The sequence below is a fragment of the Amphiprion ocellaris genome, chromosome 13 (genome assembly GCF_022539595.1).
Source record: "Amphiprion ocellaris isolate individual 3 ecotype Okinawa chromosome 13, ASM2253959v1, whole genome shotgun sequence".
Lineage (NCBI taxonomy): Eukaryota > Metazoa > Chordata > Actinopteri > Pomacentridae > Amphiprion > Amphiprion ocellaris.
The window spans coordinates 34642364-34657018 of record NC_072778.1 but is presented as its reverse complement, the minus strand read 5'-3'; the positions used below and the strand labels follow the sequence as shown (position 1 = coordinate 34657018).

The window sequence follows — 14655 nt, the reverse complement described above, 5'->3', positions numbered from 1 at the left end:
TTGTCCTGCAGATATAAAAGAGTAGAGAAGGTTGTTATACCACCTTTGTGACTCGCATGAAAGGTAACAAAGCCTATGAAATCGAAGCCTCTCAGAAAAGTCATTTCACAGTTCTATGTAAAAGTTTGGCCACCAATTGGCAAATGCAAGTTTTGTTGATTTTAGCGAAAAGAAATAAATACCAATTTTTCATTTTCAAGTGCAACCTCTGTTGCACTTGAAAATGAAAAATTCTTCAAATACTAACGTACCGTTACTTAATATTTCAAGAACTTCAGTCTTTGGTAAGAAAGATCCCACACACTGCTCTTGCCCGGCATCACAATTTATTAATCTCCTTTGGACCTTTGTCAAGGGTGTTTTTCTGTGGAGTCCATCTATATATTCCCTGCTATAGTTTCATAAAGCACTCATAGTCAGATATGTTCAAATGGTGCATATTGACAATGCTACTCTCAGTATAATACCTATAGACTATAACCTTTGAATAATTTGCTATATTCATAAACCCGACAAAGAATATTGTATCATTTTCAAACAGCACTTTGGCTTAGATATAATTGCAATGTTCGGGTGTTTTTGTTTTAGATGAGTGCAGTCCCACAACAGGCGTGTGCTTCTCGGCAGGCAGGCAGAACTTGGCATAACATCGGACCAACTCTTCAGTGATTAGGAGAGGCAGAAATTCACTATCGTAATGTTGCATGAACCAGGCCTTTATTTCCTTTTCTGGGCCAGCAAACCTGGCACACAACATTTGGATAACTGTTACACTGAAATTTGGCCTATGTAGACACTTTATGACTGATTACAGTAACTTAAATGTCTCTGCCAGCATGTACTTCACAGTGACTACAGCTGCATGCTTGTAATGTTGCTGGTCAGACACTTGAAACAGATGAAAGAGTGACTTTAGTATTTATTTGTGACAAAGTACATAAAACATTTAGAGTGCAACAGCTAATATACAATTTTTATTTAGCATTTTTTTTTAATCAATTTCAAATTTTAAGAAAGTGTGGTTATACCTTCTCTGACATGCACATCTTGGTGGCGAAACAACAAACTATTCAGAATCCTAGCTTTAATCCCTGCCTCAACAGTAACAACAGGCTGTTTCAAAGTGACTGTTTACTGCCAATATCATGGAAAAGACACAACAACTTCTGGAAATTCTTAGATAGCTGTATTTTGGAAAAATTCCAGTAAAACTTTCAAAATGCCCCCAATTCACAAATGGCACTTTACTGAATAGAAACTATTCTCATTTTACATGACTTGTGCTTTATGGTATCTTCATAAACAGACTTTGGCATTGGGCAGATGTTTGACACTGCAGTACAGTGGTCTGCAGTGCATTTTTTGTTTTGGACAGGTTGTCTTGGGTGACAGTGTCTTGTCTTGGGGCTCCAGCAATCAATTTTAGGTCTAATCTAATTTTTGTTTTGTGTTCTTGCACTTGATCATCATATGCAGACATGGTGCTGCACAGATGATACCTAGATAATGTCTCCCTTAAAGCCTTCTGTGCTCTCCCATCTGGTTAGATATTTAGCAGATGTGAAGGACTGGATGCCTGAAAGATTTCAGCAATTAAATTCTGACAAAACTGAAATCCTTGGTATTGGTAAAGAAAGCCTGTACACACAGATCAAACAATGTCTCATCATCAAGCCTGTGGTAAACACTTGTATTTTTTGATTCTAGCCTCAGCCTTGGGTATTGGCAGCTAGGTCAATCTAGATTTAACCATCTACAAAAAATTCAAAGACAACAATTTTTTATGTCTTCAAGATACAAAAATTGATTTACATGATATTTCCTCCTCACAGCTGGCCTACTGCTATGTATTTTTAGTAGTTGTAAATCAGAAATCACTTGACAGGCTTCAGCTAGTACAGACTGTGGCTGCTAGACTTTAAAAAAAAAAAAAAATAGAAATCACATCTCACCACTTAAAGCATCGCTTCAGTGGCTGCTAGCTTGTTTTAGGTTTGATTTTAACATTTTATTGATTACTTTCAAAGCTCTGCAAGGCTCAGCTCCAGACTTTATTTCAGAGTTGATCTCCCCATACATAGCCTGGCACAGAGTGATGTCCTCAGACAAGAATCTGCAGGCTGTGTCTATATTTACAACTAGAGGGAACTTTGCTGTCTCTACTGAGGAGCTCAGACTCACCAAATCACTATCCTCTTTTAAATCTCTTCTTAAAACTCTTTTTGATCACGTGTCCCTATGTTTTCATGCACGTTATGTGTACTTTGTAACACTTATTTTGAAAGATGCTATGCAAATACACTCTTATCATTATTAAAATAACATTACTATGGCCTACAGACACAAAAAGACAGCTTAGCACATTCTACCCTTTTGGTTTTCCAGCTGACCTGTTAGTCTGTCAAATCAGCCATCCACTTTCCTGCTAGATTTCTCTCTTTGGGCTTGGAGAGGGAGAGACTAGTGTACCATGTTGACTTTTTGCATGTTTTTTTGCTCCCTGTGTAATTTCCCCTCTGACCCTTTCCTTACAGAAACAAATCATTGTGGACCCCCTGGCGTTCAGCGAGGAGCGCTTCCGTCCTTCCCTGGAGGAGCGCCTTGAGAGCATTATCAGTGGTGCTGCCCTCATGGCTGACTCTTCATGCACACGTGATGACCGCAGGGAGCGCATCGTGGCCGAATGCAATTCTGTGCGCCAGGCTCTTCAGGACCTTCTGTCTGAGTATATGGGCAATGTAAGTGTTTTACTTTTTCTATTTTCTTTCTCTTGTCTCATCACCACCTTTTACTTTGAGGACAGAAGAGGTCAAAAGACACAAAATAGTCTGCAAAATCAAATAATTTCAGCCAACTTAACTTCTGTGTTGAGCCTAATAAACTTACCTTTTAGTTAACATGCATTTCTGATACTGTCAGTCTTCCAAAGAAAGTTCTGAGTCCTAGCACTTACTTATGTGGAGGTACCTACCTTGCTTGATGTTCTAAAGACCAAAAAGACAAATAATCTAATTCTGAGCAAAATCTGTTCTCACACAATATTTTCTTGTGTGGTAAACAACAACTTAAAAATTAGGCCCTTGATTTTCCTAATCTCTGTTGAGTCAGTTAATGCTGTATTGAAGAAAAGTTTAACTCCAGAAAAAAGATATTGGTTTGGTACATGGGATAAAACAGTAGAAATTCTGACTGGGAGGCTCAACCCAGGGCCAAGACTTTCCCTGGGGAACCCCTAAGGGAAACAGGAGCCCAGACACGCTTCTTTTTTCCGTTTGTGACTGTCTAGCTCTGTGACTTGTGCTGAAGTAGGAGTTTGGTGGTTTTGATGTGGACTGGTACAGTATTTGATCTGGTGGGTTTTTAAGCTGCTGTGTGATGGTAGTTCTTGAACTGGATGGTGTCTACATGGCTAGCTGACTACAGCATTTTCAATGGAAAATCTGTGTCTCCATGTAGACTTGTGATTTCAAGTGTCTATATCCTGATAAAATACATCAACGACATGTACACTTGAAATGCCACACCTCTGTTGACCAGACTACAAATTTAACTACAATCTGAATATGTTATCACAGGCTTCACGCTAATCACGTTTTAACTAGCTAACAACTTTCCATAACCGACCATAAATGTGTCTGAGTATTAGTGAGGTAGGAGCGAGACAAGAGTTTTATCTTCTGGTCTCTCAATGACACACCTCCCTCACCCATACAGCTCAGTGCTCTCTAAGCCACACTGATCATTCAGTGGCTAAACTGCTCAGTGATCAGATAAACACTTTCTGTTCTCATGTGTATAGAAATTGCTGGAATGATTTTTCTGGTTGCTTGAATGAGACAGAGAACAATAGCTAACTTCATTGTATGTTTTGTATAAAATTAGCTGCCGTTATCACAAGGACAAAGGAGACGGTCCATAAAGCATGTACACAGAAAATATGACAGTGACTTCTTTTACTGATGGCTTTTTGACAGTTACACTAAAGGGAGATAAAAAATGATGTATATATCTTGAAGAACCTAGTGTGTATACACATTTTTCACATGTACTTAGAATATAACCAACCACCTATAGAGGTGGTTTGAGCACATAGGGTTCAGTCCATCTTGAAAACGTCTTTCTTTCATTTTCTCGTTGCTTTTTTGACATCTGATAGCCATTACTCCCACCCAAGATGCAGTTAGTAGCTAAACTTTAATGTAGTTGGTGTGATTCTGGGAAACACTGCCTAATCTATTGTTTATCTATTGTTTAAAAATAATGAGCCATTATGTCATTGAAATCAATTTTCCAGGCTGTGAGTAATAATTGGGCAGCCATTCAAATATAAAATGCTCTCTTTTTAGCACCGAAAATGGCAGCAGTCCTCTTTGTCACAGGTTTCACTTTCCATCCATTCGGCAAAAAAAATCTAAATGCTCGTGTCTCTAGCTGGCAGTAGATAACGAATATTACACTTGAAAAAACAAAACAACTAATCTAACTTTTTTTTTTTTTTTTTTAAAAGAACATAGATCATTGCCTTCACCAGTGAGAAGTTGTGTGACAGAAAAATATTTGATCCAATATTTCAAAATGATGCTGAGGCCGAATCCATCCTACACTTTTCAATTCATTGAGATTATATGTAGATTAGGTGTCATCTGTTGCATTTTTGTGAAGGCAGTGGGTCAGAAAATGCATAAATGTCATTATGAAATATTGGTCAGTGTTTATTGTGTAATCAAATGATCAGTAAAGTGTTTGAATGTACTGTAGTATTTCTTATAAACATTTCCATTTCCAATTTCCAACTTACAGTTTAGTTTCAGTAGCAGTAAAGCTGCTGTTTGTGTCTAACTGAGAATCCTGTCATATGGATATTGAGTTACAAACTTTAAACTGCCTCAGGTAACAAGACCAAGTAACTTTTTTTCCCGTTAGATCAGTATTAAATATTCTGTTTCTCATAGCCACAGTTGCCCATGTATTTAGTGTAAAAAAAGGTGACTAAATATGCATTAATTTAATAACTTGACATTCGAAGACTTTAAATGTGTTATTTTTAATTTTTGAGAAGTTAGCATGACTGAACTAGTACAAGAGGTCTTTTCAGTAGATACCACCCTGTTGCTTGGCCTTATCGTAAGGAAGGAACTATCATAATGGAAAAAACAAAAAACAACAGCCTTACTTTTATACTATTCTAATTTTCCTTTTATTTTATGCCCACCTAGCATCTTACTTATTCATATTTGTATATTCTCTGTTTAGAAATATCTCTTTTTTCCAAATACCCTCCCTGTAACAGCAGAATGTCAGTGTGAGGCAGCCTCTGGATCTGAAAATTGAAGCTAATGTGGAGGTGCCCAATGTATGGAAATCTATGAAAAAATTACCCAAGTTTTCACTTGATTTGACATAATACAAACATAATACAAATCATAGACTATATGCACACTGTCTTTGTACAAGGCTCTAAATGGGTTTATTTCTGCTGTAGAGTTGGGCATCTTTGCATGGGGGTCTATAGGGATTGACTCGCTTTTGGACCCATCCTCAACTAGCCATTTGAGGAGCTGCAGTTTTTGGCATTTCTGTGTTGGCTTCATTTTTTTTCAGCCCTGGAAGTTTCTGTGTCATCCAAATGCATTATTTTGGGAAACTATAGGTTATTATTGTAAAAGGTCAGTGTAGGACTTTCAGATGTGATGTTTAGCTGCTGAAAAAGAGTATTGACTATAGCAGAGAACTGGGCAATGGCCTAAGCCTGTCTGCATATCTAACGGGGAAATAGTGAAATTCTGCCTGTACCCACAAGTAATCTGTGTCTTCTTGGCCCTTGGCCTAACTCTCCACGTAATATCTGTGAAAGCTGTTAAGCAGCTTTTGATGAATTCTGCAAACAGACAAGCATACCGGGCCAAAAGCGCAACCTTTTTGTTGGAGATAATAACTACATATCAGCTTGGTACTTGAATATTTATTTAACAGTTGCAGTAACTTGACAGTTTGAGTAGAGTGGCTTTGTTCGGTTCAGTAACATAATAGATTGTTGTAGTACAATGGTGCTAGTAGTGGTGATGCAGTTCTGTTGACTCTGGGACAAGTATGTGATATTAAAAAATACACTTATAGCTAAATCCCTGGATTTTGATAGTGCTCCACATAGAAGTGTTTGGAATTTCTCTCTGTACTGATGTCCTTTTACTGGAATAAATCCATGTGATGCATTGGGCAGCAGAAATAGAATAATGTAGTTGTATACATGTCTGAATGCCAGTCCTCAGTAGCACGTTCCAAAAAAGGGTTGTGGACAAATTTCACACCGACCAGCTCTGAAGCTGGCGGATATTACAGTGGCAACATGTCAGTTGCTACAAAGCCAGTTACTGTTGACAAAATCATTTGATAGCAGCTCACTGACAAGTTACTCTTTTTTTGTGTTATAACAGATTTTCATTGGATGTGGACAGACAAATGTTAAGCAGTAATGTGTCAACTAAGGTTGCATGTTCTGTCTCAATAGTATTATGTTTAGCTCAGGCAGTAGAGCCATGATTTGCTGTCATTGCCAAACACAGCAAGTTTATTCAAAGCTTCAGGTCTTTCACACCACATCTCTGGTTTGCTTCAGAATAGGTTTTCTACTTTGCTGGACTTCTCGATGCCACTCATGTTAGTCCTGTATGACTTGAATACTTAAATTTACAGAGAGACACATCTCATCATCACTGTGGTGATTGTGAGTGGACACAACAGGGATATGATTATTCAATTGGCCAGATGAAGAAAACAGATGAGATATGATATGTCATTGTTCTTCGTTTGCATCTGTTGCCTCTTGTAGCCTTAGAAAACTGACATGCACTTGGCAGAGTGAGAGGGTCAGAGTATCGACCTGGTGCCTTAAACCAATGTTGGACAGTGTGACGGATGTCCTGACCATGTCTTTTATTAATCTTTGCAGACTAAACAAATGACACATTGGCTTGATGGTTATGCATGTTTACTGTCATTCTAAGGCAGAGCTATATAATGCAGTGAATTATGTGGTCCATGCTTTACACAGATTTGTCTGGAAATGTTTTGTGTCTGATGGTCATAATGTTGACTGCATATAATTCTGTAGATAGGGCAGTGCGAGTCAATAAACAGTATGTTTCCATTACAGCATATGGGCTTACACTCACAGCTGAGGCTGTTGGAGAGACTCCTAACTCATTCTCTTTCCCTCTCCCATCCCGTATGTTTCTTCATTCCCTCTAGCTACAAGTTGTGTTTACCCCCTTCTACATTTTTCTTCCTCTACTTCTGACAAAAATTTTCACCGTTTTTCAGTAAGGAATTATTAAGGATTTACACTGAGGCTTTGGTCAAAGCTATTCACTTGCTGTAATAGAATCTGTTGTTTGGTGTGTTTGCTGTAATTCAATCTTTTTTTTTTTTTTTAACAAATATTGAACAAGCCTTTTGACAGCTGTGATATGTAATCTAATTCTTGTTACGACACTACACTAAAGATACCCGCAGTATGTTGACTTTTAGCTCACAGCAGGCTTTCTCACATCTCTCCTTCACAATGGCATTTCTTCAAGTTCTTTGACCAGCTGTTTTATCACAATTTAATAGCAAACATTGAAAAATCAACTCTTTTCAACCAAGAAATTCCAAATATTTTTAATGTTTTACATTACAGAAGAATTGTGAGCTAGTATGACCACATTCTACACATTTGCTCTGGCACCCCAACATCTTTGTGTAGAATGAAAATTGTTCTAATTTTGGCTATATTTTGACAAGTGACACATGGACAGGAGGGCTATTAAATGCAAAAGAAGAGTTAGCAGTCTAGAATAAAAGCAGACACTTTGCAGTTATGTGGTATATGCCTTAACCCTGAGGCTAACAAATGGGAATGGTTTATCTTTTTCATTGAATTGTGTGAAGTTTTGTTTAATTAAGCATCATACAAGTGGTGAAACTCTAGTATTAGTGTATAAATTGTCTGTCTGCTGGCATGCCGAAACTGAATATTAAACTGATGATTAGAAGAAAGTTTATTTGAATCTGGTCTTAAATACACATCTGCATGATTTCACACACAAAACTAATGAGACTAATCAATTTAATTAGCATAATGGTTAAAAAATACAATTTCAATTTGATAGACTGAAGCCGTCTATTTTATTTCCAGACCAAGATGCCATATTTTCCCATTAATAAAACTTTTTTCTTTATGGTCAGTGGTTTTTCATGTGTTCTTTTGAGCTCTTATTATGAAGTTTTCAAGCTGAGTGTTATAGATTTCACAGCATGTGATTTATTGCACTTTTACTTCCATCGGTAAAGACATAACTGTTGGGGCAAAAGTGTAATATATGAGTTAATTTGCCTATTGTTGAGTTATCTTTATAGTATATACCCCTAATAGACAATAGGTACTGACACAAATCACAGCATCACTGAAAAAACAGTGAATATAGCTTTGGAAAATGTATACAACATATTCACGCCATTTTCATGAGAACGGATAAAACTTTGACATCGCACATTGATTGGAAAAGCTGTAATACACTATTTATCTACAATTGTCATGGAAAGGAAGGTTGACTTTTCAAATTTTGCTCCATGTACAGAATACATCATGTTACTGAATCACTGGGGTAAGCCCAAGTGTTTTTTTCTTTGTTTGTGGAACTAGTATACTGTGTTAATGATGATCATTTAACAAGACTAGAGCTTGTCTACTAAGCCAATGAAGTGGAAAGGCTGGTTGGGGTAATGTTGTCCCAGCACTGCCACACAGTGTGACCTCAATTATTCCATATTGTCATGGCAGTTTGGCATGGCACGTGCTGAGTGTAACTGTTTCTGCCACTTTTTATTAATAATGCGTCCCTTGTTCCCAGCATCTGTTGGGCTTTTGTTTCATGTCGTAGATTGATGCTCTGTTGTTTTGACATATACAGCGCCGATCATTTAAATTCCTTTGACTTAATATGATACATTATCATTTTCACCTGCATTAAAAAGACATACTTGGACACCGCAGTTGAGACTAGTGCATTTCCCTTCACATGACGTTTATTATTTATATCTCAATACAGTCTTCTCGCTTGGAACTTTTTAGCGTTTCTCTTACACTTTGCCTTCTTGCTGAATCCTGGTTCCTGCTTCCTCCTTCAGTCGCTGTCTTCTGTTTGTGTACCTTTTTCTCTCGACTGCTCACTCTCCACAACCCTTGCTTTCTTTTTGCCTTGGGCATCTAAAGTGAATGGCAGAATTCTGCTTTATTGCTTTTTCTCTGTGCCTGTGCAGTTGCCTCTCATTTTAGATAGATTTTTGGTTGGGACCTTTTTTTTGCATTTTCTATGGGCTCTTATTTGTGCTTGAGCAGGTTTTTAAAACATTAGATACAATGTTGTGCTTGGAGGGTGAGATTACAGTATGTGTCCAGGGAACGAACAGATAATGCAGTGGAATGGTCTGAAGTGTTTGTCGTTTCTATTTTTTTTAACCTATGCTGTTGAAAAATTGGAAGACGTTTCAGAGATGCAAGACCAGTGGAAAGGCAGTTCAATTTATCTATTTGTAATCTCATTTAAATGCATAATTAAAACAAATTACACGCCACAATGTAACAGGGAAAAGATTTAGTGTCCCCAAGGCTTTTCGTATATTTATAGCCTCCATAAAACACTGGTCTGTCAGGAACGGCCCGTCAGGAAACAGTTCCCAGACCTGGCCCTTGATCTTTTGCTGGTGAATTCTAGTCTTTCTGATTGGCTTTGCTGGCAGGTAGATGAGATGCACCCTTTGTCTGCAGCAATTAAGCAGAAGAAGAAAGCTGTCGCGTCACAAAGAGACATTTTGTGATACTACCATTGCAATCCAACTTTACCCTTTTGACACTTGTATGTATTAATGAATTTCATCCAATATCATACTTTTTGTTTTTACACACTTGTCTGCATCTCTTGGTACTGCATGATTTAATTGACAAGTATGACCGTCTTTTTCTCTATAGTTGAGTACATGTGCATTCAGTTTGATATTTAATTTTTCTGTCTGATCTTTTCACCTTCACTTATACCAGTTTTTAGACCCTGAAGGGCAGAGGAAATAACTTGTACAAGTGACTGATAGTCATCTTTTACGTTGAAAGGATAAATGTATTGGTGAGCAGTTTCCCGTTATGCCCAGTAGGTTTTTAGCTATTTTTTTATGCTAATGACACAGTAGTGAGAGGAAACCAAAACTTCTGAGCTATAAAACCTAAACAGTGAGTTAAAACATGCATTAAAATGCTGTCCTAATGCAATTCTGTGTAGGGAAATATTTTTCATAGCAGCACTGTAATCTATTTAATGTAGAAATTAATAAAGTCAACAAAAACATTTTTGTACCAAATATTGTTCCACCTTTTGAGTCTGTTTAGGGACAGTTGGATAAGCATTTGCCCCCCGGCCAATTTTGCAAACACTGTTAAAAATGACAAGAAAATCAGAATGTGTTTCTGCAGTTTGCATGTGTGTGTAGCCAGTGAATTACATAGGCTTGAAGGTGAAGTAGACTGAGTCAAAGGGAATTGAGCTGCGATGAATGTGTCTGCTGGAAGGCAGACTACATCTGTCCGTCTAACAGGTGCACACACATTCGCAAAAATTGTCAACTGCAGCAGGTTTTTTTTTTTTGTTTTCATTTGACATGCCACTGACCTTCATAACAGCAGTTACTGTGTTCACAGCTCTGATATTAAATGACAAATTAGAAATGGGACTGATTTTCTTCATTAAATTAAGCACCAAGTCACTTCTTATCTAATTTTTTTCTGACAATATACATTCAGCATATACTCACTTCTACTACTACTGTTATTTGTCATAACATTTAACAGGAGTCTAGAGTCTACCTAAAGATAAACAGCAAATGCTCTGTGAACAAGTCACCTCTCAATCACAGGTCTAACACACATATACACAACACTTTCACACCCGTGCAAGCACCTGCAGGCTGTGGTCATTTCCACCTCACCTGACCTGCATGTCTTAGAGTTATATTAGAACCAACGTACCTGGAGAAATGCTAACAGACATGGACAGAACATGCAGATTCCACACAGAAATGTCGCTTCCTGAATTCCAACAAAAGATCTTCTAGCTGTCAGAAAACAAAGCTAACCCCTGGTGTTTATCAGGTAGCTTTTGGTGGTATTCTAGGCTTCAGGTAGAGGTAATGATGGATTACTAGTGCTATTGTTCAAAGCAAATGCTCTTACCCATCTGACCTACCACAAAACTTCAAAGTTGCAGCTCACATATAAGGTTTTACCAAGGTGTAGCAAATTTGGTAGGTGCTTGCAGCATGTCAAGAGTAACAAAGAAGCCTCTTCAAGCCATGCTCTTAACCTATTTAGAATTTACTCCACAGTTCTATTCCATTTCCAGTGGTTGTACTTGAACAAATTTTTCCAAGTTTGGAAAACCATGACTTTTCTACCATGCTATTTACTACTACACTATCGATATTTAAAGTCATACTGCCACCTTTTAACAACAAGAAACCAGCTTTATGCGTATTATCTGAAATATATGAACATTACATGGTTGACAAATAGCAACATTGTGTGTACCGTGTAGTGGAGACATCAGGCCAAAGTAACAGACTATTATGTTGATTTCTTGATATGAAATCCGATTCTGATAATTAGAAATGAAACTGAATATTGGATCCAATAAATGGCTAGGCTGATAAGTGGTTGACCCCTGATCTACATGCCCACAATGAAGCCCCTTGACTGCCTGTAGCTTTCATTAATGTTGTATCACACCATAAACAGTTTGCCTCTCTGCCTAATGTAGCATCATTTCTTGCTGGGAAGGACACAGCAGTGGTAGACATGCTGTGTGGAATGCTAAGAGTTTTCTTATTGACTGCATTTTAACCTTACCACAAAGAACACACACAAAGAGGGATTCAAAAGCTCCAACAGTGATCTGTTACTCATATTGATAGTGATGTAACTCCTCATAGACAGGAGTGAGCCATGGAAGGATGGAATAACAATATTGTTTTGTAATTGCATTAGTACATTTTACCTTTAAAATATTAGCTTGTTAGCTTAATATCTACTCATTTGCACTTTGTAGCAGAAATCTTTAAAGTTGAATTATTTTGCTGGTGCTGCCAAATGTCATGTATGTTGATCCTGGATTTAGTAGTACTTGTAATAACATATTTTGAATCACTTATTGGCAAACACATTTATAGTCTGCTGTTAAGACTAATTTGATTGTGTCTCTAATAGCTTTAAATTTGGTGTGAATGAGAATAATGAGCCTACATAGTCATCTAAAAAATGTACTGTGATGTTGCCACTTTCTTCTAAAATGAACAACAATAATGTTTAGTGGTTCTTGTCCACAAACACTATAAGTATTTTTGGTTGGCAAATCTCTCTATTGTTTGCACTTGAACCCCTCCACAGCCCAAGGATATGCTTTGGGGAATGGCTTTAAATTTGTTGGGCAATAAATACATTAGGGGGGTATTTGCTGATGAGAGTCCAGATCAATATGTCCTTCCCTGTAAGCATTTTCTAGATTTATTGGAGGCCTCATAATGAATACCTGAAGCATACGTAGGCTCTGAGTCCTTGAACCCTGCAGACTACTGAGGCCATGCAGTCAGACTCATCAGTTTAGTGCCTCCCCCACTTGGGTACACTCTGCAGGTTAATTACTGACGCTTACTTTCTGTAGACCTCATCAGAAAAGAGCAAGTAAAATTTAAGTGGCTTTTAAAGTTGGATAGCCATGTCACACTATACTTCTTTTACAATGTTTGCATCTTTCAAAACTACTTGGCATAAACTAAGTTGCCTTGTGATGAAGTTTATGTCTCTGTAAAATTGTCCACCAGAAACTGGCTATCTGAACCATTTAAAGGAAACTTAGGCTTTTTATGGGAGCTTTTTGTCCATCTGGAAATGCTTGGATTAGAGATATCCTGACAAAGTTGACCAGAGTCATAAATTATTAGGCAACTGCCAAAGTAGAGACCTTTTTCCAACTGTAACCATGGTAACTAAACACAAAGATGGTGACTGCATTAGACCTGCATAATAGTTTATTAATTATTATTATTAATAATTAAAGATGCATGATAAAAATGAGACAAAGATATCACTGATGGAAACTCGAGTAAACTGTTTTCAGTGTGCAAGAAACTTGAAAGAACTAAAACTTGAATAGAACTTGTATTCATTTTCATAAAAAGACTGAATATAACAAAATTGAAATCAGGTCCCACAATTATCAGTGGTGAATCCTGTATGCTTTAGTACATTCCATCTTGTACATGTAGCTCTGTTCCTGTTGAGTAGAAACTCTCATAGTGCAGCAAATCGTAACGCAAAAGGGTATTTAATAAACGGAAACATCAGACCTTTTTAACAAGGTTTGCCAATCAGTTCCGTACACAGTTTACTTAGTTTTCGAAATCCATGGAATGGTAAACTAGCTAAACTAGCTTCCATTCTAGCAAGCATTCCAACTGTTAGATGTCATATGCTGTATCTAAATTTCTTGTTATCAAAGTCAGGATAGTTGAAGAGTGACTTTCACTTACCAGGTAACGTAGGTTTTTCTCTTGTCGCAATGCATTTATGTAAACATAAGTCTCCCTTATTGGAATATGAAGAGATGACTTTGAACTTTGTGTTCTTGCAAACAATATCAGGTCTGGGTTACATAAAATGTATGCATTTGTCTACACATTTATTGCAGTATACCAAGACACTGTGGCATTCTCCATTTCATTTCAACCACCTTCACTTCTTGAAAGTCTTTCTAGTATGTATACAATTGAATGAGTTTGAAAACTCCAGGTTGTAACTGTAGATGGTTTCTGTTGTGCCCACATCAGTGCAAAGCTTGTTTTGTACTTATTCTTTTAATGCTCCCTGTTCCAAAATCCAGTGGGCAATGTGCTCCGAGTCATTTTTGATCTTACTCAGTTCCTGAGATCATCTGCTAATCTGTAGGTATTATTGCACTTGCCCTACAATACTCAAATCTAATAAATCCCATACTAATTTGTTGAAAATATGTAATCATTGCAATGGACTAAATTAACCAAATGGTCAGTTTGTCTAAGGTGCTACAGTTCTTAGTTGTCTTTAATACTATTAGTCCCAAATCTTATTCAATGTAGGAAATACAGGTTTAAGATGGACAAATGATTATTCAATCTAGTGGGGTTCAAAAAAAAAAAAAAAACTCAATAATTTACTGTTTCCAAATGTGAACATTTAACACTTTTCTCAATAAATATTACAAATTCAAAACCTTCCAGTTTTTGGCTGGACAAAACCAGCAATTTCAAAACATGGCCCTGGGTTCTTAGAACTTGTGATAGGTATTTTTCATTATTTTGTGGCATTTAGTAAGAAAAAAAAAATACTAACCAGTGGATTGAAAGTCATTTGCTTTCAAAATCTAAAAGTAAACAGCATGTACCTTTTTTAATTACCTGTTCCTCTACTTAAAGGACCTCATGGACCACATTCTGATCTTTAAAAATACAGCATCACTGTGGCTTAAAGCAAGGGTTTTCATACTTCTCCTCCTTGTATAACCCAGAAACATGACTTTTGCATAACATTAGAATTAA

General features: G+C 37.1%; 1 protein-coding gene across 2 annotated transcripts in view; it reads left to right on the top strand.

Annotated features, from left to right (window-relative positions):
- The window catches only part of ctnna1 (catenin (cadherin-associated protein), alpha 1), an 86190-nt gene that overhangs the window by 21389 nt on the left and 50146 nt on the right, over positions 1–14655 (top strand). For both annotated transcript variants that reach the window (XM_023284092.3, XM_023284091.3), the window contains exon 7: positions 2535–2738. In XM_023284092.3, the coding sequence (XP_023139860.1) occupies positions 2535–2738 (204 nt within the window). The remainder of the gene's footprint in view (positions 1–2534; positions 2739–14655) is intronic.